The 25,035-nt window shown below is 34.9% G+C and overlaps 1 protein-coding gene across 1 annotated transcript; it reads left to right on the forward strand.

Annotated features, from left to right (window-relative positions):
- The first annotated feature begins 20,424 nt into the window (after positions 1–20,424).
- Positions 20,425–24,372, forward strand: LOC131660305 (ATP-dependent zinc metalloprotease FTSH, chloroplastic). The gene is made up of 5 exons (XM_058929522.1): positions 20,425–21,937; positions 22,539–22,785; positions 22,890–23,073; positions 23,758–23,929; positions 24,050–24,372. The coding sequence occupies exons 1-5, from the start codon at positions 20,618–20,620 to the stop codon at positions 24,269–24,271; spliced, it is 2,145 nt and encodes a 714-aa protein (XP_058785505.1). The 5' UTR covers positions 20,425–20,617; the 3' UTR covers positions 24,272–24,372.
- Positions 24,373–25,035: the final 663 nt, after the last annotated feature.

The raw sequence follows: 25,035 nt of genomic DNA on the forward strand, positions 1-25,035 counted from the left end.
CATTGGAAACATAGGCTAATTAGGAACTAGTTCAAGAATTTGTTGAAGAAGTCCGCAAAGTGGGTTGAAAAAGTGAAAGTTCTAAAATTCCAAGACCTGACGTAATTTTATATTTTTAAAAAAGTTTTGGGAGGACATTAAATATGAATTTATGAGAATAATGACTGAATTTCGTGCTGTTAGTCTAATGCTAAAAGGGGCAGACTGCTCATTTTTAGTGTTGATTTCGAAGAAAAATAATTCGACGAAGATAGGAGATAATAAGCCTATATCGTTGATAGGATGTATTTATAAAGTGATGTGAAATTATTTGGCAAATAGGTTGAAAAAGGTTATCGGGAGTGTAATTTTAGAAACCCAGTCATCAAATTTCATTACAGGCCGACAAATCTTAGATTGGATCCTCATTGCAAATGAAACAGTAGGTGTAGAAAGAGGCGATATTATTCAAAGTGATTTTCAAAAAAGCATATGAGTTGATTGGGATTTTTAGATTTTGTGATGCAAAAAAAGGGATTTCATGAGAAGTGGAGGAGGTGGATATCAAAGTGTTTAAATTCGTCCACAATCTCGGTACCAGTGAACGGAAGCCCCATCAAAGAGTTTAAAGATGAAACCCTGACTCAGACAAGGAGACTCACTTTCTCCATTTCCTTTTTCTTTTAGTGGCGGAAGAGTTAACTATTTTGATCAAGAGAGCTATTGAGGCAAGGAAGTTCTTCGATTACAAATTTGAATCGGGAGATGATAGATTTTCACATCAAGAATATGCCTATGATACTTTGGTTATAAAGGAGAAGAGGTGGTTAAATATTCGAATTATAAAGGCGAATCTGTTGCTGTTTGAAGTAATTTCAGGGCTACAAGTAAATTATCACAAAAGTTCATTGATTGGAATCAATATCCCCAAGAGCTGGATGGAAGAGACAACAAGCATACTGAATTGTAAAATAGGATATTTGCCATTTAGTTGTATGTGTTTCCCAATAGGCGCAAATATGAAGTCGAAAGATAGTTGAAAACAGGTGGTAGAGATAGTGAAATCTAGATTATCATGTTGGAAGCATAAACACTTGTCCATCGGCGGTCGAGTAGTCTTGTAAAAATCAGTCTTGTCCATGAGTCCAGTTTATTTCCTCTAGGCTCCAACAAGTATCTTATCTAAACTAGAATCTCTTTTTAAAACATTCTTATGGGGAGGCTGTGAAGAAGAGAGAAAGATAAATTAGGTAAATTGGGAAAAGAAATGTAGGCCATTAGAGGATGGGAGATTGGGGATTAGAAATATGAAATTGTTTAACGATGCACTGCTAGGAAAATGGGTGTGGAAAATAAAAAGCGAGAGGAAGGGGTTATGGTATAAGGCTTTGGTGAATAAGTATGAGATAATTAATAACAATCCATTGTATGAGGGTGTAGAGTTCAATCGTCTTGGTGGAAGGGCCTTTGTAAATAGGCTTAGGTTTTGTGGATCTCCTAAACGAATACTCAGAGAAATTGAGAAATGAAAATATTTTCCTAGATAAATAAATTTGTGTTAAAGATGACACAAGAGGCCAAATTGTTGTCTTGGAATTGTTTGTGAATTCAATCAAATAATATTCATGATAATATATCGCAATGGTGTATGAATCCTAATGCTTGTCTCGGCATAACGAATGATTAAAATCTATATGAGTAACCAAGGAACATTTATGACAGTGGAGTTCTATTAGATTTACCTACTCCATGGTGGTAAGGTTCTTAGTTATCAATTGGAGAGAAGTGGCTGCACTGGTATGCTTTTCCTGTCTGAGCAGTGACAGTGCGACACCGCACTCTGCAGTTTTGAAGTCATGAAGTAAAATGTCTGTGCAGGCTTAGAATCATGTATGATGCAGCTTCTTGTGCGTATTATGTGGTCGGATTTCATAGTATCAAATCTCGTGTCTTCATCAGGTTGTCGAGTAGCAGCCGAAGTTGGCAAATTGTTCAGCAGCGTGCGTTGTGCGTGCAGGTTCAAGTCCCGGAACATCAGCAAGCAGATATTCCGAGGAGTTTTAGTCAGTGTGGGATTGTGTTAAAGGTAGTTTTGAGTCTCAAGTTGTTTGGTAGAAGGTAAGAACAAGATCGTTCAGAATTAGCAACATATATAATCTTTAGAGTTTTAAGTCGAGGTGAATCTCAAAGGTACATAAACACCAATTTTTCGCTTAGGAGATATCAATTGGTATGTATCTAGTTTTGTGTTAGTTTGGAGTATATCAATTGCATGTAACATGAGACTAAATGCAGTTTGGTGTATTGCGGCATATCTTATGCCTTCTGTTTCAATATAATTCTTTTGCTCTTTAAAAGAAACATGTCAAAAGCTTAATGGTTCAAATGTATTTCATCATCTTATTATTAATTCTAAAAATTAGTAATTTATTTTCATATAATTGCAATTATATCCCATTTTCATTAATGATATTAGTTGCTCAAAAAAACTTCTCTCACGAGAAATTATTTCCCTGCACTTGAAATATTAAACCATATCCTTTTTATTTTTTGAAATGATAAATCATATCCTTTATCCCTCAAACAAAATTACAAAAGAGCATTTGTTTTAATATTACAAAATTAATGGACAATTAAATTTATATTTAAGAGTACTTTTATATTGAGATTTAATTTTTCTTCATTTTTTGGAATTTATAATTCTTTTAATTCTCTTATAATCTTTAAAATCAAGATGTTTAATTTTAATAAATTGTACTATACTGTGTTCGTTAATATCTTGAGTTTCAAAAATTCAATTTTTTATTTGAAGATATTTAATTTTGTTTTTAATTGGATTCATGGGATGGTTGAAACTATGAAGGAGAGAGAAAACTCTTGATTTATTTTTTAATTGGTTATGTGTAAACCAATTTCTTATATCCGTGTCCACCTAAGAATTTTTCTAAATGTTAATAAAGATTTCTATTTTTTTAAAAAAAAAATTAAGTTATATCCTGGATTTCAAAAGTTTAATTTTTTTTAATTTGAAGATGTTGAGTCAATTACAATTTTTTTATTATAATATTAAATAGATTAACAATTTATATAATCATACAAGTTTATCATTAAGACATAAAAATACATAATATTTGTTGGAGGCAACTCGAAGGGGTCAACGAGGGAGCATTTTACTTGAGACACACCACATCTCCGTCTAAAACTTTAAGGTGATAGGTGTGTGGGTTCTCTCACTTATAAAGTTCTCTCAATTATAAAATGTTCATTCTTTCCTTTTTTAACCAATGTGAGACTTCTTCCTCACACTTGATTCTCAACACTCCCCCTCAAGTGTGAGTCTTACACAATGCTCCCCTTCATGTGGAAGCTCTCTCTTCCACATACACTTGTACCACCGTTGACACTCAACGGAACACCTTCTACCCATCACCTGCGGGAAGTGTTTCGATACAAGTGAGTCGGTCCCTATCTCGAAACCATGCTCTGATACCACTGTTGGAGGCAACTCGAAGGGGTCAACGAGGTAACACTTTACTTGAGACACACCTTTGTGAGAGACACACCACATCTCCACCTAAAACCTTAAGGTGATCGATGTGTTGGTTCTCTCACTTATAAAGTGTTCATTCTTTCCTTTTTTTAACTAATGTGAAACTTCTTCCTCACACTTGATTCTCAATAATATTCATTCACAAGAATTTTCACATAAATTGTCCTCCAAAAATATGTAATTTAACAAATTTCAGACACGTGACACTAATAATTCTTTTAAAAAAAAATCTTTTTCAAGAAATTTCATAAAAAAGCAATTTAAAATAAAAGTAAAACACGAATTATTAAATATACAATTAAAAATGACAATAAATAATATTAAATAGGCATTGAGAAAAATACTTTTTTACAAATATATATATATATATATATATATATATATATATATATATATATATATATATATAGTATTTGCTAAAAAGGTACAATAGACGTAATCTTGTAAAGGGAAGGTTGTTTGTGATATATAGGGTTGTCTGATTGTTGGAAATTCTAAATTTTTATGTTTGTTAGTCTATTTTACACTTGTGGATGGTCTGATGTTGAAAATACGAGTCGTTGTTTGTCCACGTTTGAAAAGCGTCAGTTGAGAATAATCATTTCTAGTGTGACACTTGTAAATTGTGATTGGGGAAGGTGATGGTAAACCTCTGTGGTAGTCTGTTTTACATGTTTTGGACTATGATGACCTAGTTTTAATGGTCTCAATCAATTTCTAATCATGGGCTAATGGCTTAGAAAACCCTAGTGGCATGGGTAGAAAATTGACTTATGAGCAAGGGCACGGAGGTCTTTTTGCAACTCACTATATAAGGCCAGTTGAGAATTTTTTTATTTTTCTTCAATTACTTCTCATTTTGAAAAACACTATATAAGGTCGGTCTAGTTAGTTGAGAAGTACCATTTCTATTGTGACACTTCTGAAATGTGATATGAGAATGTGATAGTAGACCTCTGGAAGTCAATTTTCATTTTTATTAGTCTGTTTTACCCGTTGTGACTGATCCGATTTTAAAAATTCAAGTCGGTGTCTGTCTAAGATTGAAAAGAGTTAGTTGAGAAGGATCATTGATAAAAAAATATTTTAAACATATATTGTTATTGTTGTATTCAACTCTTTTTTTTAAATATTGTTATTGTTGTATTCAACTCTTTTTTTTAAATACAAATAAAATTTATTAAATTAAGAGGGATGTAAATAATACTAATAATTAGTTAACACGATAATTTTTTTTAAATCAAAAAAGTTATTCATTTTGAAATTAATATTTTTATAAGTAAACATGTCCATTTGAAATCGAAAAAATAATTTATCCTATTTATCTCTTTTATTATAGACACTAAATGGATTCTAAAATATATATTTAAATTAATTTTATATCATACAATGTTATTTTTTTATAAAAATTTGATATATCATAATAAATTTAAGAGAAAGTTTAATTAAAAAAATTTAAAAAAATTATGTCACTATATATGTCAACTATAGCTGCAAATATAAAAAAAATAAGAAAAAAGTTAATTGCCTTAATCAAGTTTTTCACTATTCTTTCCGTTTCATATACGTATACTTGAGAGACTGAACTTTCCAATTTGTATTGGAAATTATACATGCATCACAAGAACTCATGGAATTTTATAGTATAACCAAAAAGCAATTCCATGGCGATTTTGTCGGTAACCCAAGACGATGGCTTTATCCGTCGAGGGTGAAGATCTCAGGTTGATTTGCGTTGTCATTCTCAGGTGGCGTAACCAAGGCCAATATTTCCTCTCCGATTTTGGTTTAAACTCATGATCTTAGGATCAGGGACCTTGTTGGGAAGGCTTATTTAGGGCTTTTGTTTTCTCTATTTCTTTTCATCTCTGTGGTTTTCGCTTTCTCAGTCAGTGTTATCAGATGGACGGTCGCTCTTTTCAGCGTAGGGAACCTTGGGTGGAGGTGAGGAGGAAGCAGTTCAAGCATTGGGTCCCCATCTGGGATACTTTTCCTTCTAAGATATCTCAGCCAGTGGAAGATAGAAGGAATTTGTCATCATTCTATGTTTCGGAATTTCCGGATTCTATTAAGGCAAAATATATGTTTGATTTATTTGGATGTGTAGGTTGTATGGTGGAGGGTTCTATCGCCCCCAGGAGAAATAAGGTTGGGAAGGGATTCGGTTTTGCGAGGTTTAAGGAGGTCGAAGACAAGAGGATGTTGGCAGTAAGTCAAGATAACATTCTGATTGTTGGAAGAAAAATTCATGTCAATATTCCTAGGTTTGATAGGAAAAATGTTCCACATCATAATCAGTGTTGGGGGCATAGTAGGCAAGGAGGGATACCTGTAGAGGGAGAGGGTTCGAAGAGGGGTTTCACAGGCATAAAGGGCATAAAAAATTCCAATCACAGAAATAGATCTTTTGTGGATGTTGTTATCAACTTGGATGCCAAGGCTTCGAATGAGATCTACTATGTGGTTTTTTCTTCAGCAGATGAGGCCAATAGGAGATTTCAGAAAGCTTTTGTGGGGAGAGTATCTATTTTAGGTTCAACTCATATTATGCACTCAAAAATAGAAATGGAGGGGTATTTCAACATCAATATCACTCCTTTAGGGGGTTCGTGGTGTCTTTTAGAAGAATTGGAAGTCGGCGTTATCGTAAATCTAATCGAGGAAGGGGAGATTTGGTAGAGGAACTGTTTTAAGGAGGTGAAAAGATGGGAGGAGGGATTCATAGATGAAGGGAGAAGCATATGGTTGAAGGTTTATGGTGTGTCGACTATAGCGTGGTGTGATGATTTTTTTGTTTCTTTGGCAAAATTGTTGACAAATTTATCTGTATTGATGAATACACGACTAATGGATCAAATTATGATGTAGCAAGATTAATATTCGTGTGCCTATCGATTTCAAATTGAAGGAGTATATTCTGGTGGAGATTGATGACAAGGTATTCAAACTGGTGCTTCGGGAAAATTGTGGGGGACACCATCCGATCTCAGGTAATGTTAATTCCTTTTCTTCTGGTGAGGCTTCTTCGGAATCAGAAACCGGTTTTCCAGGTTCTTATTTTGAGAATGAAGACGACATAGAAGAGTTTTCTATTTCGGCTGAGACTGAAGGTTTGGAGATAGGGGATGGTATCTCCGATTCCCTTTTAGGTGGGGTCGGTAGGCAAGCGGAGGTTTCAGGAATGAAAGGGCGGAAAGTTCCTGAGGGGCAGGGGATAGTCACTACTCCCTCACTCGACAAAGAGGGGATCATTGGTAAGGTGGTGGAAGGGAGTCACGATTTGGGGACAAGAGCAGAAGCACTGGGTAGTCTGAATTCGGTTAGGATCTCGGTTGTAGCGGATAGCAAATAGATTTGGTTATGCAGAAAGGTGAAGTTGGACATAATTTTGAGGACGATGCGGTTTGTATCTCAAATAGGGAGGGTATGGTAATAGAAAGGAAGATGAATGAGCTCTTCCAGGATGTCAATAATGTATCTTGGTTCTTTTGATAAGGTTGTTGGTTTAGTAAAGGGTAAGAAGAATCGTCGTTCCAAGAAGATTACTTTTTAAGAGCATGTCAGAAATGGGCGGTTTACATAAGAAAACTATTTGGGCTATCAATAAACTCAAGGGGAAGGATTTGGTTCTTCAGGGTCAGCGGCCAGCCAAAATTAAAAAACCTTTGTCCGCAACCGGTTTGGAAGATTGTAAGGAAATCAGTTTCTTTTCTTCCATGAGGACGAATCCAGTTCAAAAGTACGAGGGCAGTGAGGTTTATTCTCATGGCAATCAAAGTGGCTTCAGTGATATTAACAGAAATAATTATAGACAATGGGGAAATTTGGATTGTGAAGCCGGATCAAAAATTTGGAATGCTATGGAAGCTTTGGGGATGGTGAATAAAGGGGATGAGAAGGATATCATTAGGAGGATTGAGATTTTGGAGAAAGAGGCTATTTTGAGAAAAGGAGGTAAGAAGGAGGTTAAAAATAGTTTTTAATGATTATCGGTTCTTTGAATATTAGAGGGGGGGAAATGTTCTTAAAAGAAGAAGGATTAATTCTTGAATCTTAAAGAGCAATGCAGAAGTTTTCATGATTCAAGAGACCAAGTTAACTAATTTACAAGATTTTGTGGCAAAGAGCTTTTGGTGTATAGCAAACGCATTGGGTATTCTTTTTCTAATTCGGTGGGGAGGTCGGGGGTATTTTAACCTTGTGGAAGGAGGATAATTTAGAGGTTCTTACGAGTTTCAAAGGGGAGGGCTATCTTGGTATCAAAGTCCGGAAGAATAATAATCTTTTTTATTTGATAAACATTTACTCTTCTTGTGATCTAACAAAGAAGTGTATCCTTTGGCGGAGGATTTTGAATTTGAAGGAGGTTTTTAGTGATATGAATGAGTTTGCGGATTTCATAGAAGAAAGCTTGATGATGGATATTCCTTGCAAAGGGAAAAAGTTCACTTGGTATAGTGGAGTCGGTAAATCGATGAGTATAATAGATAGATTTCTTGTTTCAAAAAAAGTGGTGAATGATTGGGGAGTGGTTGGTCAAATAGTGTGAGATAGAGATTTATCCGATCATTGCCCTATTTGGTTAGAAGTGGACAAAAAAGATTGTGGTCCAAAACCTTTTAAATTCAACAATGAATGTTTTTTTTTTATTTCTTTTTCCTTTTATGGAAAAGGAGTGGAAAGACTTAAAGGTGGAAGGTAGAGGGGATTATGTTTTGAAAGAAAAGCTTTGTCTCCTTAAAGGAAGACGTAAGTGGTGGAACAAGGAAGTGTTTTGTAGAATCAATTTGGAAGTGGATGAGGGAGTTAGGGACATTAATATGAGGGATGATAGGTTGGAAGTTGAAGCGGTTGATCTTCATCCCGACATTTTAAATTATAGGAAGGAAGCTACTAGTCAATTTTGGTCTAAATTGAGAATTAAAGAGAATATGTTAGTTCAAAAATCAAGATTGAAGTGGCTTGAGGAAGGGGACTCCAATAGAGGTTTTTTTTCCACAAAGTTATGAAGGAGAAGAGAAGATTTAATCACATCGTTCCAATCATTTCTTCGGGAGGAGTTTTGGATTTGGTTAAGGACATTAAAGAGGAAGTTGTCAGTCATTTCGCTAGTAAACTTGGAGAAGCAGAAGGGGTAACACCTCTTTTAGATGGGATTATCTTTGAGAGTTTAAGTGGGAAGGATAAGGGGTGGCTTGAAAGACCTTTTCAAGAGGAGGATATTATGGAGGCGTTATCGTGTTGTGGTGGTTCCAAAAGTCCGGGGCCGGACAATTTTTCTTTCCTTTTCATTAAAAGGTGTTGTGTTTTTTTAAAAGAAGACTTTTTGAGACTCTTTGGGCATTTTTATGAGGGAGGTGAATTTTCTAAGGCGACTACTTCCTCCTTTTTGGCTTTGGTTCCGAAATCTTCCAATCCTTTAGGATTGGACAATTATAGACCGATTTGTTTAGTGGGTTGTATGTACAAAGTGATGGCTAAGATGTTGGCGGGGAGATTGAAACTTGTGTTGAATTCCATTGTTTCTCATTGTCAAAGTGCTTTCGTTCCGGGTAGGAAATTGCTTGACGAAGTTTTAGTGGCAAATGAAGTGGTCGATTATGCAAGGAAGGAAGGTTTATCTTGTCTTCTTTTTAAAGTTGATTTTGAAAAGGCATATGATAAAGTTTCTTGGGATTTTTTGCGTTACTTATTGATTAAAATGGGTTTTGGAGATAAATGGTGGAAGTGGATGGAATTATTGGTGTTTAAAACTGACATGTCGGTAGTGTTAAATGGAAGTCCTACTAAGGAATTTATTGTCAAGAGAGGTTTAAGACAAGGTGATCCATTATCGTCTTTTCTTTTTGTTCTAGTGGCGGAGGCACTTACTAGGTTGGTTCGAAAATCCATTGAAATTGGAGAATATGATAATTTTGTGATTAAGCGGAGTTATAGTGTTGAGATTCTTCAATTTGTGGATGACACTTTAATGGTTGGTGAAGGCACTTGGAAGCATGTGAAGACTTTAACGATAGTTTTGAGGGCTTTTGAGCTTGTTTCGAGTCTTGGTATTAATTTCCATAAAAGCAAGTTGATTGGTATTAATGTTTCGCCTCACTTTATGGAAGCCGCCTCTTTCTATCTTTCTTGTAAGATTGAAGCTAGTAATTTCTTTTTTCTTGGTATTCCCATTGGTTTAAATCCTAGGAAGGAGTCTACTTGGTTTCCTCTCTTGGAAAAGATGAAAAATCGTTTGGCGGGATGGAAGAATCATTTTCTCAATCTTGGAGGTGAGATCACGCTTTTGAAGTCTATTTTGAGTTCTCTCACTATTTTTACCATGTCTTTCTATAGAATGCCGGCTAAAGTGGTTAAAAAATTTACTAAGATTCAAAGTAATTTCTTATGGGAGGGAGTGGAGGAGAAGAGGAACATCTATTGGGTTAGTTGGAAAGTTGTGACGTTGCCTTATTTAAAAGGGGGTTTAGCTATAAAAGATATTAAGGACTTTAATCTTGCTCTTTTAAACAAGTGGAGATGGAGGATTGTTCAAGGTGTTAAGTCTTTGTGGTTTGATGTTTTGAAGGCTCGATATAGTGATTTATGTATACTTGTTTTATGCGGAGGATATTCTTTCAAAATTTCTTCATCACCCTTTTGGTGGCGTGACTTGCTAAAGGTTGGTCTTTTTACTCCTTTATCTAAGTATCCTTTTATTTCTAATTGTTGTTTTAAAGTGAGTAATGGTTTTATCACCCCGTTTGGGGAAGTTTGTTGGTTAAATAATTCTATTTTGATGGAGGCTTTTCCGGATCTTTTTCTGGTTTCTTCATTAAAAAACGTGTCGGTGGCGGCTATGAGAGGTTGGTGTGAGGGGGTGTGGAATTGGGGAGATTTAGGTATTTCGGAGGTCGGGGTTGTAGAGGCGGGATTATTATCTAAGTTCTTGGATTTGCGAGCTCTTTTAGAGTCGTTTGGGGGAATACATGATGTGAAGGATTCCATGGTATGGCATCTTGATACGGAAAATGGTTATACGGTTTCTTTGTGTTACTATCAGTATGCTTCTTTGCGTATCCCTCTTGGTCCCTTTAGTAGGAATGATGAGGCTTTGGAAAAGATTTGGAAGATGGAGGTTCCTTTTAAGATTAAAGTTTTTGCTTGGAGACTTTTTGTGAATATGCTTCCCATTAAAGATCTTTTAGTATATAGAGGTATTAACTTATCTTTTTTCTAATTTAAATTGTGTTTTTTGTGATATGCATTTGGAAGATAGGGAGCATATGTTCTTCAAATGCGATGTGATTAAGATTGTTTGGAAAGAAATTGCTTTGTGGGTGGGTTGGAGTGAGGAAGAGTGTATTCCTTTTTTTATGGAATGACATTCCATGAGCCATGTAAAAAGTATCAAAGTTGGCAAATTGGAGGTGTTTTGGTCAGCCACTTGTTGGATTATTTGTTTGACAAAGAATGACTTTTGTTTTAGGAGTGAGGTTTGAAATATTCACAATATAGTATGGAATATCAAGATTTTGGTTTGGAGGTGGTAATCTTTTGACGACATTGCTCATTCCGATTATAATTTTTACGATTTTTAACAAAGATCTTTTGTCTTTTATGTCATAATTGTAATTGATTTATAATATCGTTTTTGTCGGATTCGATCCGTTCTTGTGTATCAAGATTGGAGAATCCTTAATTCTCCCTTATATTTGATTCTTGCTTAAAAAAAAAATCATGAAACTTTTATTACAAAATGAAATGACTGAATTTATAATTATCAAAAGTTATTTGCAACAATTAAATATATCACCTTCTTGATGACATGCCAATTAACATATTATATTATGACATATTTATGACACATTGTATAGGTAGCATTTTTCTTGTTGTTGGGTAACGAAGTTGGACTCATAGCATTTTTCTTGTTGTTGGGTAACGAAGTTGGACTCTAAATAATATTAGAATAATGTTATTTTTACATCACATCTTACACTTAAATATTTAAGTTTAATTATTGTCCACCGTATTTATACCTCCAACTATATTTTCTTTAAATAAATTTTTCTTATAATTTTTTTTATTTTTAAAATTATTTTTGTAACACGTATATAAAATTTGTCATTAACCAATTTTATTATTGCATTACCAGTGGCGGATCTTGCCTAAAATATTAGGGGGAGCGACAAATATTAACTAAAATATTATAATTAAAATTTATAAAATTCAAATACAGTTTAATCGCTAAAATGAAAGAAAAAATAACTTCAAAATAAAAGTAGAATATAAAACAAATATATCTAATCTCAAATTAAATTAACGTTTTCTACTCTTTTAAAGACTTGAATTGTTTGATAACTGAAAACTTACTCTTCAAATATCGATGTTGAAGCTATACAATTTTCATCTTTATCGGAAACTTTTCTTTTAAAAAACGCATCAATTATATTATGTTTAACCATTATATAGCTTAAAAAAAATACACAAACAAGATTATTAACATTTAAATTATTAAACATATGTCCTCATTCAAATTGTTTAAACAATACTGATAGTTTCTACTAAAGCAATGACTCATAATTTCTAAAGCAATGAAATATTAAACACACTTTATGAAAAAATAAACACAATAAACAGAAGTCGTGCAAAGCCACTTAAATCTAAGGCAAAGCAGAATCTTTGAAAGCAAAACAAAGCAGAACTGAGCCATTTTGGATAGTTATATAACTTGCAAGAAGCAAGTAAAACAGAGTCATTATGTAATTTTGGTCTAAAGTTTTTTAAATGATTTCTTTTGAAATTGAAAGGAAAATATGATTTCAAAATGAAATTAACTCCAAACTTTGTTTTAACTATAAATCTCTAATGGATTTCAAAATGAAATTAGCTCCACACTATATTTTAACTCTAAATTCCTAATGGATATCAAAATAAAATTAACTCACAAATGAACTTAACTCTCACAACACATGATAATGTATTTTAATTTATAAATTGTAATAGATTATAACTTGTAGGAAAAAGTGCAGAGCAAAGCAATTGTCATTCATTTAGAAATTAAGAGATAGAATTACACAATCACACACCGTTTGATTGAAATTTGTTTGACAGTGAGGGGGGAAAACAACGACGCCACCGTCGAAACCGTGAACAACGTCGTCCTCATCACCGAAGCCGTTGTTGAAGTTGTGAACAAAAACATCGTCACTGTCGAAGCTGTAAAAAACGCCATCACCGTCACCGCGTTAGAACTAAAAATCGTGTATATACAAGAAGGACGAATATTTTGATATGTGTTATTGTGTTGTGGCATAGAGAATGAAAGACTAAGAAAGGATTTCAGAGAGTGAATGACAAAGAGTTGGCTTGAAGAGAGTTGTATTTTTTCTTACTTATGCTATGCCAACCCATGTTGTTTTAGTTAATGAAAAAAATTTAAAAAGGGAGGGGTGCAGCAGCTCCTGCCCGCCCCCACCTAGATCCGCCACCCATAAAAATATATGTTATTAATCATATATTTTACCATAATGCATTAATTAATTTTACTACTTTATTAATCAATAAACTAAATAAAATTATCCAAATTCTATATTTAAATATGAAATATAATAATCAATCTTTACACTCTATTAATTAATTTTATTTGTTATATTTCATATATTTTATAATTTAATATCAAAACTTTATTATTATAATATAAAAATTAGTTATTATATTTCATATTTTAGTTGTAGAATTTGATTAATGTTAAGTATTTTATTGATAATGAAGTAATAAACTTTTTAAATAAATTATAAGTAAAATATGTGATTAATAACATATATATATATATATATATATATATATATATATATATATATATATATATATATATATGATATTAATGCTATGATAAAATTAATTAATGACAAATTTAATATTTGTGTTAAAAAATAATTTTAAAAATAACAATATTTATTATAAATATATTTTTTTCATTTAAAAAAAAATACGGTCAACCATAAAAATAAAACAAACAGTACTCAGTGCTTAGGTGTAGATATTTGACGTAAAATGTGATGTAAGCATAACATTGTATCTGTAGGAAAATAATTACATAGACACAACCTCAACACCTGTACTTACACACAACCAATCACATTTTTTTTATTAATTAAAAATTAAAAATAAAATTGTCTCTCTCCTCTTTTATCTCAACCACCCCCATGATGCCAATTAAAAACGAAATTAAAATTTTAAAAAATTTATATTCTCTCTTTTCATTGGTTGTTCCTAAAAATATGGGTTTAGATTCGTATCTATGTATTTCTCTTATCTGTAGATAATATCAAGAGTAGTTATATCGTCTTTTAATTCGGTAAACAGTAAAAGCGAGATCCTTTTTCTAAGAATTTTATTTTCCTTGCCAATGGAGTAAAGTACGTAAGTCCAGTATAGTTGTGAGATTAAAACTTTAGTAGTGAAGAAGGTATGGGTGAATCTCAATTAAAGTGGAGGCTTAAGATTTTTATTAAAGCATATGTACTTATCTTGTTCATAAGGTAAAGATATGAATGAACATATGAAATCGTAAAGGTTATTCAGATGTAAACAGACACTTCACACTAGTGCATCGAGGCGAGTCGTTGATTATATATTTATACTCACTTTGCTAAGACCATTTTATCTTATTACATGATGGCATCCCACACTCTTGTAGTGAAATTGGCAGAGCTTGATAAAGCACTGCGAGCGAAGGTAATCCCAACCCCCAAGATCCAAACGGTTGCAGGGTATCTCCGAAATAGAAAAAGATTTGTGAAGCAATACTCACCCAAGTCGGTGTCAATAGGTCCCATCCATCATGACGATCAAAATCTCAAGTTAGGAGAGGACTTTAAGCTTATCTCAGCAGCAAAATACAACCATATCACCGGCCAATATGATAATATTGGATACAAAAAGATTGCCAATAACATTGATGAAATCAAGGGTCTTTATGCCGACTATGTTTTAGCCAATACTGAAAAGTCTCTGGAAGGATTCAACAGCCTTGACGAAAAGCTGTCATGGATGGGTGTTTTTTGCTGTATATTATGTTATTTGTGAATGTTGATCCTCTTTATGGACCTCATGAACAGGATCGGCTGAATATTAGTGTTGATCCAGCCTTTAGGGAGTTAGTTACATATTATCGGAACGGATGAAAACTAAAGCTGATCAACTTGTTCTTGTGATGAGGGATGTGCTTTTGTTGGAGAATCAGCTTCCTTTTCTAGTACTGAAGCTATTGTGGCATGGTGAAGACGAGACTACATTGATACGTACTATGGAGAAATTTCTCAAAGGTTATAATGTGACCACGCCGACGACTCTGTGGGGGCCAGACATTCAAGAGAAATTACTGAATGAGCCAAAGCCAACTCATCTTCTTGATCTCCAGCGTAAAATCTTACTCCTCTCTACAAAGGAACAAAGTGGGGAATATTCAGAAGAAGAAGAAGAAGGCAAGGTGATTACATACAGGAAAATAGAAGGTAGGAATAAATCTTCGATCAAGCGGAAGTCGATGGGCAAAAGACATAGATTTCTGGGATGGTTGGTTAAATGCGAAACTGATTCTTCCTGAGATTGTTGTGGACGATACCACAGCTGTTTCTTTCCTGAACCTGGTAGCATATGAGTTGTGTCCCGATTTTAAGAACGATTATGGAATAAGTACATTCCTGTCTTTTATAAGCTCGCTCATTGACGGTGCTGAAGATGTCAAGAAATTGAGATCAGAAGGTATTTTGCTGAATTTACTTGGGAGTGATCAGGACGTTGTTGATCTTTTCAACATCATAAGTGAAGGCTTGGTACCTAAACAAACAACATATTATGGAATCAGAGCTAAAATAGAAAAGCATCACGCTAAAAAAGGTAAGATTTGGATAGCTAGCGCAGGGTATTCACATTTATCTCAGCAACCCTTGCTGGGTTTACTGCACTTGCTCTCACTTTCGTTCAAACATGGTTTACCGTTTATCCACACTAGGTAGCTCCTAAACATGGTTTGCTTCAGAATTTTCTTCTTGTTTGGAAACTACTTTACTTCACTTCTCAAAGGATTGTTTTCAAAATTTTTAATCGACCAAATTTCCTAATAGTCTATTAGTTTATTTTAGAGTTAGTACTCAATTCACTATATGTTATACATGAGACGAATCTGGAAAAATTCTTCATACAAAAATGAGAGATTTCTCATTTGTCTTATAAATATTCTCTTGTTTTAAATATTCATTAGAATTAATCAGCAATTTTAGTGACATAACAGTGTCACATTAGGTTAACTGCATTGTTCAGTGCTCAATTAAAGCAAATCTATTAATGAAAAATGACTACTGACTGGTTGAAGACTATCCGGAGATCAAAGAATAGTGTTGAGTTGAGTCAGGGTCGAGTGCAACACTGCACCATTAGAAATTGATAATAGACCAAAGGATGTTAATGTGTATACTGAAGAAGACACTAAACTAGAGATTTGTATTCGTAAAATGAAGTCATGGAAAGAGATATTAAGGTAACTATCATAGTGATTTGTAGTCTATTTTGTCATCTTGGATGTAATTTAACATTGTAATGCATTGTATGTACTTATTTTGGTTGAATTATGTTTGAAGTTTATAATGCACTATATATGTAAAGCAATTTATATTTGATTAACTGATAAGATTAGATTGCAGCATGCATTTGAAGGCTATTGTTTTAGTACTTTATGAACCACGAAAAGCTTGAAAGCAGTAGAGTATGGTCTAGTTTTGCGAGAAGCCAGGAAGATAAGTGGTTGAGGATTATCAGGAAACTCAGTCCTAACAATGGCTTTGAGAACTCATTCATAAGCTTGATTGCGGAGGATAGGCCAAGTTTACGGCCTTGGAAAAGGTGTAGAAGATTTGTTGTATTATATAGGTACGTGTTAAAGAGATTCGTTGGATTGATCTTGTTAACGAAGACTTTCGCCCGCAAAGCTTCCGATCTCATAGAAGCTGGCAAGATACAAATCCCATCTCAAACTGAATCGACTATCTATGCGTTAGTGAATCTTCATATCCAAATTGAGCACATCACAGTACAGATATGGGAATTCGGAACCGATAGATAAATGACCTGCTATTTATATTTGGTTAATTAATGTATTCCTGTGCAGTGCATATTCCTTATCAAAGTTACTTACCTTCCGTATAGCATATTAATACTCTTATGCTATTGGTTTCTCATAGGTATGAGAATTTATAATGATTTTGGAATGTTAATGATACATGGAATCTGCACTAACATTGAGGAGTGTTTCGGTATTGCAAAGAAGAGTTTATTTATGTTCTTGCGTGAGAAACATGATTCCGAGGAGCTTACCCGAAAAGATGAGGGAAGTCTCGGAGAAGGGTGATTTTGAGACTGACTGAGGGAATTTTGGCACTACCATAGAAGTAGGTATTGACCCAAGAGAGGCATCTTGCTTATCCCTCTTGCGGGAACCCCATAGTAGTCTTATCTAAGGGTGAAAGGTGCCTCTTCTGCGTGTATTGCAGAGGGAGAGGTGTTGAGAGAGTGAGAGGGTGATCGGGTATGAACCAGATGATCTTTGTCCTTAGCCCTTGACCTCGTTTTATAGTGTAAGCTAGCTTCATTAAGATCTGTAACCGAATCTTAATGACTTGTAACCGATTATTAATAGTTTGTAACGCTTGTAACCGCCCATTAATAGCTTGTAACGCTTGGCTTCCGGTCTAGTTCCCGACTTTTGCTTATATGCAGTTCTCGACCGACTTATGCCTTGTCGGGTATAGCTTAGTGCTCGGCCAAATGCGCATTATAAGCTATAGGCCGCGTCCTTATAAATATCCCGTGTCCGGAACCATTTATAAAACAAAATTACTATATTTTTTTTATGCATGGTACTTCCGCTGATACTCGTCAAAATGGTGTGATAATATGTTGTTGAGTACTTGTTTGCACGTTCAAGCAAGTTGAAGCAACTTTTACATGTGGGTTCCTTTCTTTCCATCAAATGGATAAATAGAAGATTAAGTGGTTTGGAAGTCCCTGCTGAGTAAGTGAATATTTGGGAGATAGGAATGTGCAAAGACCTCACTGAAAAATAATTAAAAAACGTAAAGTCATTTAACAAATTTAATAGTTTAAACATATTTAGTCTCATGGAAAATACTAATATGTGTGCGGATGCTCTTGTTAAGTATAGCTATATCGACAAGACTTTTACTCTTTATTAGGAGGCTCCAAATTTCTTATGGCCTCTTATGGCGGTGAATTTTTTTTAGGGATTAGTAGTGTTCTCTTGGATTTGGTGTAGTTTTTTTGGGGCTTAGGCCCTCCATTCTATCAAAAAATAAAATAGGCTGGAAAATTTAAAGTTATGATGTACCTTATTAGGTCTATTGGATAAGGCGAGCTAATTTCTTTGCCGTTTGTAACTTTTTAAAAATTCATGTTTTGATATTTTGTTGGATAAGGGCGAGCTAAATGTCCTTGCCGGTTGTAAATATTTTTTAAATTTGTAAAAGTTAGGCAGGACGTTTTCCAGATGTCGGAGGAACCTATATATTGTTAAAGACGTGGGGATCTTAGTAAAAGCCAACATGCACTATGATTAGAAGAAATCGAGATGTCACAAATTAGAAATTAAAGAAGACATATCAATTCAACTCATCGGGGAAAGGATCTAACGCAAAGCTATACCACATCTTAAAATTATTACTAACATATTGAGTTCTCTTAATTTGCATACCAGGTACAAAGACTGGATAAAGGCATATTCTCTAACAAGAGCAACCGACCCGGAATCACCGAGTTAAAACATACCAAGTTAAATGAAAACTCTCGACAAGATCGGCAGTCTTCTAGTACACGTCCATGTACATATCACTGAGATATGAGCCTAAGACGTCTAAAACAAGCCCAGAGACATATATACGGCTAAGGATTAGATAATATAAAGCGCATTCAAGACAAGAATAAAACGATCAACAAGTTTCAGATGGGCTTGAAATATTGTAAGGAAATGAAAAAATCATTCATAATGTTATGCATTCGAAAAGGATGACTAACAATTGAACGATCGCTAATCAATGTTTCGACAAGGACGACCTCTAACGTTAAATACACCAAAGATTCTCAGGCATATTATACCTCGGATTAACGGGGTGATGTAAGTACGAAGCAAGATCTATTCAGGATGTACCAACACGTGAACATGTAAATCTTTCAAAATTTGGCTACTACTGATATACAAAAACCCACGTGGGATATTATAATTCTTAAAACAAAGCCAAACATTGGTGTATGTAAAACGAAGCTTCAATAGGTCGGGATTCCACCGGGGCTCTCCGACTTCTCGATGTTTATAATCCATCAGGTCCTACAACGCCAATGGGTCGGAATCCCACTAGAGCTCTCTGGCTTATCTAGGTCTAGAACTTACCGCGTTTTATAACGACCAGAGGTCGAGAATACACTATGGATCTCCGATTTCTCTACACTGCAAACCTACTCAGACTCTCAGATTTCTTCGTTAAAATTGTAGTTATTTTCTCGACTTCATTGAAAACATAATTCTTCCCATTATTTACCAAGGTGAATCCCTCTGAAATTGGTCCATCATAGAAACCACAAATTTATGGAAAGTTTACATGATCCAGAAAAAAAATCAAAACACATCGTCTTTATCGGCCTCGTACCCTTCCAAGCCTCATGCTTTGAGGGCTTATGTACATCTTGGGATTTTTCAAGAAAATGGCTCTCTGTTATTATTTCCTATTCAAAAACAAAACAAAATTGTGTTTAAACTCAGACCCATAAATTATTGCTTATTATTACCATTAATTATGTCAAAGTTCATACTTTTTAAATAGATGGCTTTCCAAGCTCCCCCTTGGCATAAAATCATACACAAGGAGAAGTTCATCATCGTCCTTGCAATAACCCAATAGCTTGACCAAGTTGGGATGAGAAATGCTTCCTAAAAAGTCAATCTATGACTGCATTGTCATATAAAAAACACTCAAGAAACAATAAAGTCAGATAGCTAAATACTAGCAAAGAGATCTTAATGAATTGAAATAAAAATGAACTAACTTGCCATTTTTGGACACCTTGCAAACGATTATATTTCATTTTTTTGATAGCCACCATGAGGAAAAGGGATTTTGAAATGTTTACGTTACGATTTGTGAGCCACAAGTGCAGATCCCTATCCGATCTGGTATTAATTGAAGGAGAATAGAGAAAGAAAGAAGGAGATGAATGATTGTAGCGGTGGAAGAAGGAAAAGAGAGAAAGAGAAATGGCGACTAACTTATGATTTTTTTCTCCTTTCGTTAAAATGTCAGAACTGAGATAAACAATTGAAAACAAAGAGAAAAAAAAGGGTTAATAGGCATTTACACCCTGTAATGTTAGCGAATTTTGCTTTTCCCCCCTCCGTTGCCAAAGACAGGTTTTGGCAACGGTTTTTTGAAAAAACCGTTGCCAAAACCTGTCTTTGACAACGGAGGGGGGAAAAGCAAAATTCGCTAACATTACAGGGGTGTAAATACCTATTAACCCGAAAAAAAAAGTCATATAAGATTTTAGATGTCTAGTAGACAAAAATTAAAGTTTATTTTAAAAAAACTAACGCCAAGAACAATTTCAAAATAATTTTTAAAAAATTACTTTTTTTTTAAGTTAAGTTTGAAACAATAAATTAAGTTTAAAAAAACTAAAATATACACTGAGACTAGATTAATTGAACTTATTATGACATTTTTGTGAAAGCAAATATACAAGAAGCCGAAGCAGCCACGACCCAACAGTCAAAAGTTACGATTTCATCCTTGTACTGCACAATCGTTAGATAAACGGATGCACCCTAGGCCACGTTATCATAGATAAGAACCACCCAAATCTATGGCATGAAATCAAGCACATTCACATTCTAAAACAAAACAAAAGACGCAATCTCAATTTCACACTACTCTACACACAATTTAACCATCATATTAATTCATTCTTCCCCCTCAAATTCCTCAGAAAATTTCCTTCTTCTCCACACTTCCAACAATCTAGTAGTGTAGTGATTAAACCACCATGGCCTTCACCACCACTTCTTTACTTTCCACAAACTTCTTAGGAGCAAGAAACATCCCAACTCCCAAAACAACCAAACCCTCCATTTCACTACCAATTTTCCTCAAAACCAAATTCTCAAACTCTCTTAAATCAAACAATGATAACAATTCAGAACCACTCAAATCCGCCGCTGTTTCCGCCCTTATCTTATCCTCTATCTCTCTAAACATAACTCCGGCGGCTCTCGCCGTCGACAGCCTCACACCATCACCACTACAACCGCCGGTACTCGAAGCACAACCACAACCAAACCAACTCAACCCTGCAAACTCATCCTCGCCGTTCTCCCAAAACATTTCCCTCACAGCACCTAAGCCTCAAGCGCAATCTTCCTCCGATCTCCCCGACGGTAGCCAGTGGCGCTACAGCGAGTTTCTGAATGCTGTCAAGAAGGGGAAGGTCGAGAGAGTTAAGTTTTCTAAAGACGGTGCTGTTCTTCAGTTAACCGCCGTTGATGGAAGGAGAGCGAACGTTATCGTTCCTAATGACCCTGACCTTATCGATATTTTGGCTATGAATGGTGTTGATATTTCTGTTTCTGAAGGTGAACAAGGGAATAATTTGTTTAATCTTTTTGGTAGTTTGGTATTGCCGTTCCTTGCTTTCGCGGGTTTGTTCTTGATTTTCCGGCGTGGGCAAGGAGGACCAGGTGGGCCTGGTGGGCTTGGAGGGCCCATGGATTTCGGTAGATCGAAATCGAAATTCCAAGAGGTGCCAGAAACTGGAGTGACTTTTGCTGATGTGGCTGGTGCTGATCAGGCTAAGCTTGAATTGCAAGAAGTTGTTGATTTCTTGAAGAATCCTGATAAGTACACTGCTTTGGGAGCTAAGATTCCTAAAGGGTGTCTTTTGGTAGGGCCACCAGGGACTGGTAAGACGCTATTGGCGAGGGCGGTAGCTGGGGAAGCTGGTACACCGTTCTTTTCGTGCGCGGCTTCGGAGTTCGTGGAGCTTTTTGTTGGAGTTGGTGCTTCTAGGGTTAGGGATTTGTTTGAGAAGGCGAAGTCGAAGGCGCCGTGCATTGTGTTTATTGATGAGATTGATGCTGTTGGGAGACAGAGAGGAGCTGGACTTGGTGGCGGGAATGATGAGAGGGAGCAGACTATTAATCAGCTTTTGACTGAGATGGATGGATTTTCGGGAAATTCAGGTGTTATTGTTTTGGCTGCTACTAATAGACCTGATGTTCTGGATTCTGCATTGCTTAGACCTGGAAGGTTTGATAGGCAAGTTACCGTGGATAGACCTGATGTTGCCGGTAGAGTTAAAATCCTTCAGGTGAATACTCTCTCATAACCAATTTATATATAGTACTTTTCTTAAGCCTAAGCGAATAATGATTGTAATGTGTGTCTTGTTTTGTTGTCAGCACCGATGTTTTAAGTTGCACTAGTGCCACAATGCTTAATATTGCAGTTAAATGCGGGCTTATGCTACCTCACTTAAGTCTCAAATGTGGTTGCAGATACATCTAAAATTATAATGTCATGGCCCAATTTGCAATTGCAAACCTTTTTTTTTGAAATCCCTATTATTGATTGACCTCGACATCTATTTTGTCGGTGGCAGCTAGAAGCTGAGGAACGTGTGCATATAGTTAGTACTCAGTACACGTTTAGCTTACAATTTGATTCAAATTGAGTCTAAATTCTCTTTTTGTGATATTCAAAATTTAATTGCGGAGGTGGTTTTGAAAATTTATTTATTAGGACCATTTTTTAAGCAAAAGCCAATAATGATCCTACTGTGTGTCTTGTTTTGTGGTCAATGCAAACTATTTAAATTTCACAAGAATTGCATGAAATTGCTGTTTAATGCCCAGATCTTGTTGTTGAATTGAATTATTTCTAAATTATTCTTGATTATTCTTCTTTGTCAGGTGCATTCTAGAGGAAAAGCACTTGCAAAGGATGTTGACTTCGATAAAATTGCCAGAAGAACCCCAGGGTTCACAGGGGCTGATCTGCAGAATCTGATGAATGAAGCAGCAATTCTTGCAGCCAGGCGCGACCTCAAGGAAATTAGCAAAGATGAGATATCTGATGCACTTGAAAGGATCATTGCTGGACCAGAAAAGAAGAACGCCGTTGTCTCAGAAGAGAAGAAGAAATTAGTAGCCTATCATGGTATGTTTTTTTTTCTCTTTTAATATGTCTAGTATCCAAGCGTGGCAGGTTTTAGTTGATTTTTGGATCCTTAATCACCATGCTTCTTCCTTGATGATTTTCAGAGGCTGGCCATGCTTTAGTTGGTGCTTTGATGCCTGAATATGACCCTGTTGCCAAGATTTCCATTATTCCCCGTGGCCAAGCTGGTGGTCTCACCTTTTTTGCTCCCAGCGAAGAGAGGCTTGAGTCTGGATTGTACAGTAGAAGCTATTTGGAAAATCAGATGGCAGTTGCACTTGGAGGAAGGTCAGTGTAACACCATGCAATACACAGAAATTTAGCACATTACTTTTCCTTATTTAAAGTTAGATCTTGATTTTTGCAACTTGCAAGTTACTCCCACATCACAATTACATACCACCTGCCAATTGGCTGCTTGGCCTGCTGCCTGAGGGAAATATAAGGATTACTGTTTTACAAGTTAATCAGTATTTTGGCCCTCGAAATTGTAATGGATAGTCAATGTAGTCCCCAAATTTTTGAAATAACCTATTAGCCCTTAAATTAAAAATCAATCAATTTAGTCTATCAATTAAAGTATATTGGTAGTTAACATTCATCAAAATCAATAGAAGATTTACAAATTTCCTTGACTAATCTCTTGTTTCATCAAGGTATTAACATTAAACCTTTAAAATTGTGAGGCTAGATTTAGAAAAAAAGACTAAGGTGTCTGATATTGTTGAATTTAAGGAACTAAATTACTTTTTCATAAATCTAAGGGACTATATTGACCGCCATTTTCAATTTCAAAGACTAAAAATACTGATTTACTTGTCTTACTATTAGCCACTTACCCGTTGCATATTTTTAAGGGGTGTGGTTATAGTCATAGTATGAATTTGAAATGCAGGGTCTTATTATCTTTAGCTTTGTGTCTGTAAATATTATGCAGCAAATTCCTTATCTCTTATGTATATGGCAAAACAGGGTCGCCGAAGAGGTTATTTTTGGCCAGGAAAATGTCACCACTGGAGCATCCAATGACTTCCAGCAAGTTTCCCGGGTGGCGAGACAAATGGTTGAGAGATTTGGGTTCAGCAAAAGAATCGGACAAGTTGCCATCGGCGGGGGTGGTGGAAACCCATTCTTAGGACAACAGGTAGGCCGCGATTTAACCTAGGTTGATGAAGATATTAGTAGTGTCATTTTTGTTTTATTTTTCTCGGTAAATTGAACCTCTCAATAAATTTCGTCGCCATTTTTAAAATTGTGATTGCAGATGTCATCACAAAAAGATTATTCCATGGCAACTGCTGATATAGTGGATAAGGAAGTTAGAGAATTGGTAGAGAAAGCATATGTGAGAGCATCACAAATTATCAACACTCACATTGACATTCTTCACAAGCTTGCTCAACTTCTCATAGAGAAAGAAACAGTTGATGGTGAAGAGTTCATGAGTCTATTTATTGATGGAAAAGCCGAGTTGTATGTTTCATAATTATGTTACACGTAAGACATAACAATGTTTGTATAATTGTATTATAAGATACACTGAAACATGTACACTGGCAGAATCGATTTACTAATATTTTTATCAAATTAAGATAAAAAATTGTGCACATAAAGCTCATGCAAAAGAAAGGTTCTTCCGCAGCTGTAGTATGACTTTGATTACATGCTTAATGAGCAACCATACATTATAAAAGTCTCTTTGCTTAAGGAGAAATAGAGGAGAGAAGAGAGATTATTTTAATAGTTAATGTTTATACTGTAATTCAATTTTTGTTATGGTAGCAGAAAGGAGTTAGTATCACATTTACTCTGTCTTTGTATAAATGTGCTATTTTGTAATAAAATGTAAGGTTAAATATGTTTTGAATTCTTTTTCACCGTGTAAATGCCATCATCAATTGTTAGTATTTATTACATGATTCTTGGTTCAGGTGTCATGACTTCAAACAACATCTTCTGACACAAGTCTATTGCCAAAAATCCAGTAAAAATCAAAGACAAAACACCTAATGTTGACAGAAGTATATTGCCAAAAATCCAGTAAAATTCAAAGACAAATCACCTAATGGGTTCATCTACAAAACATCATAGAATGACTTAAAATATGTAAAACTATTATTATTCACCTAAGATACAAGTAAAGAATTCAAAATTTTTAAAACTTAAATAACTGATATAAATGGATTCAAGTTTCAAAGTTAAAATCAATTTGGGACTAGGAAAATGGTAATTGACTAATTGGACTGCCAA

Source organism: Vicia villosa, linkage group LG3 (assembly GCF_029867415.1).
Source record: "Vicia villosa cultivar HV-30 ecotype Madison, WI linkage group LG3, Vvil1.0, whole genome shotgun sequence".
Lineage (NCBI taxonomy): Eukaryota > Viridiplantae > Streptophyta > Magnoliopsida > Fabales > Fabaceae > Vicia > Vicia villosa.

Bases quoted from the DNA above. Each gene is read 5' to 3' on its own strand.
- LOC131660305 (XM_058929522.1), top strand. From the start codon at position 20,618: ATGGCCTTCACCACCACTTCTTTACTTTCCACAAACTTCTTAGGAGCA. The intron at 22,786-22,889 runs GTATGTTTTTTT...GATGATTTTCAG, and splicing joins GAAATTAGTAGCCTATCATG to AGGCTGGCCATGCTTTAGTT. The intron at 23,930-24,049 runs GTAGGCCGCGAT...TTGTGATTGCAG, and splicing joins ACCCATTCTTAGGACAACAG to ATGTCATCACAAAAAGATTA.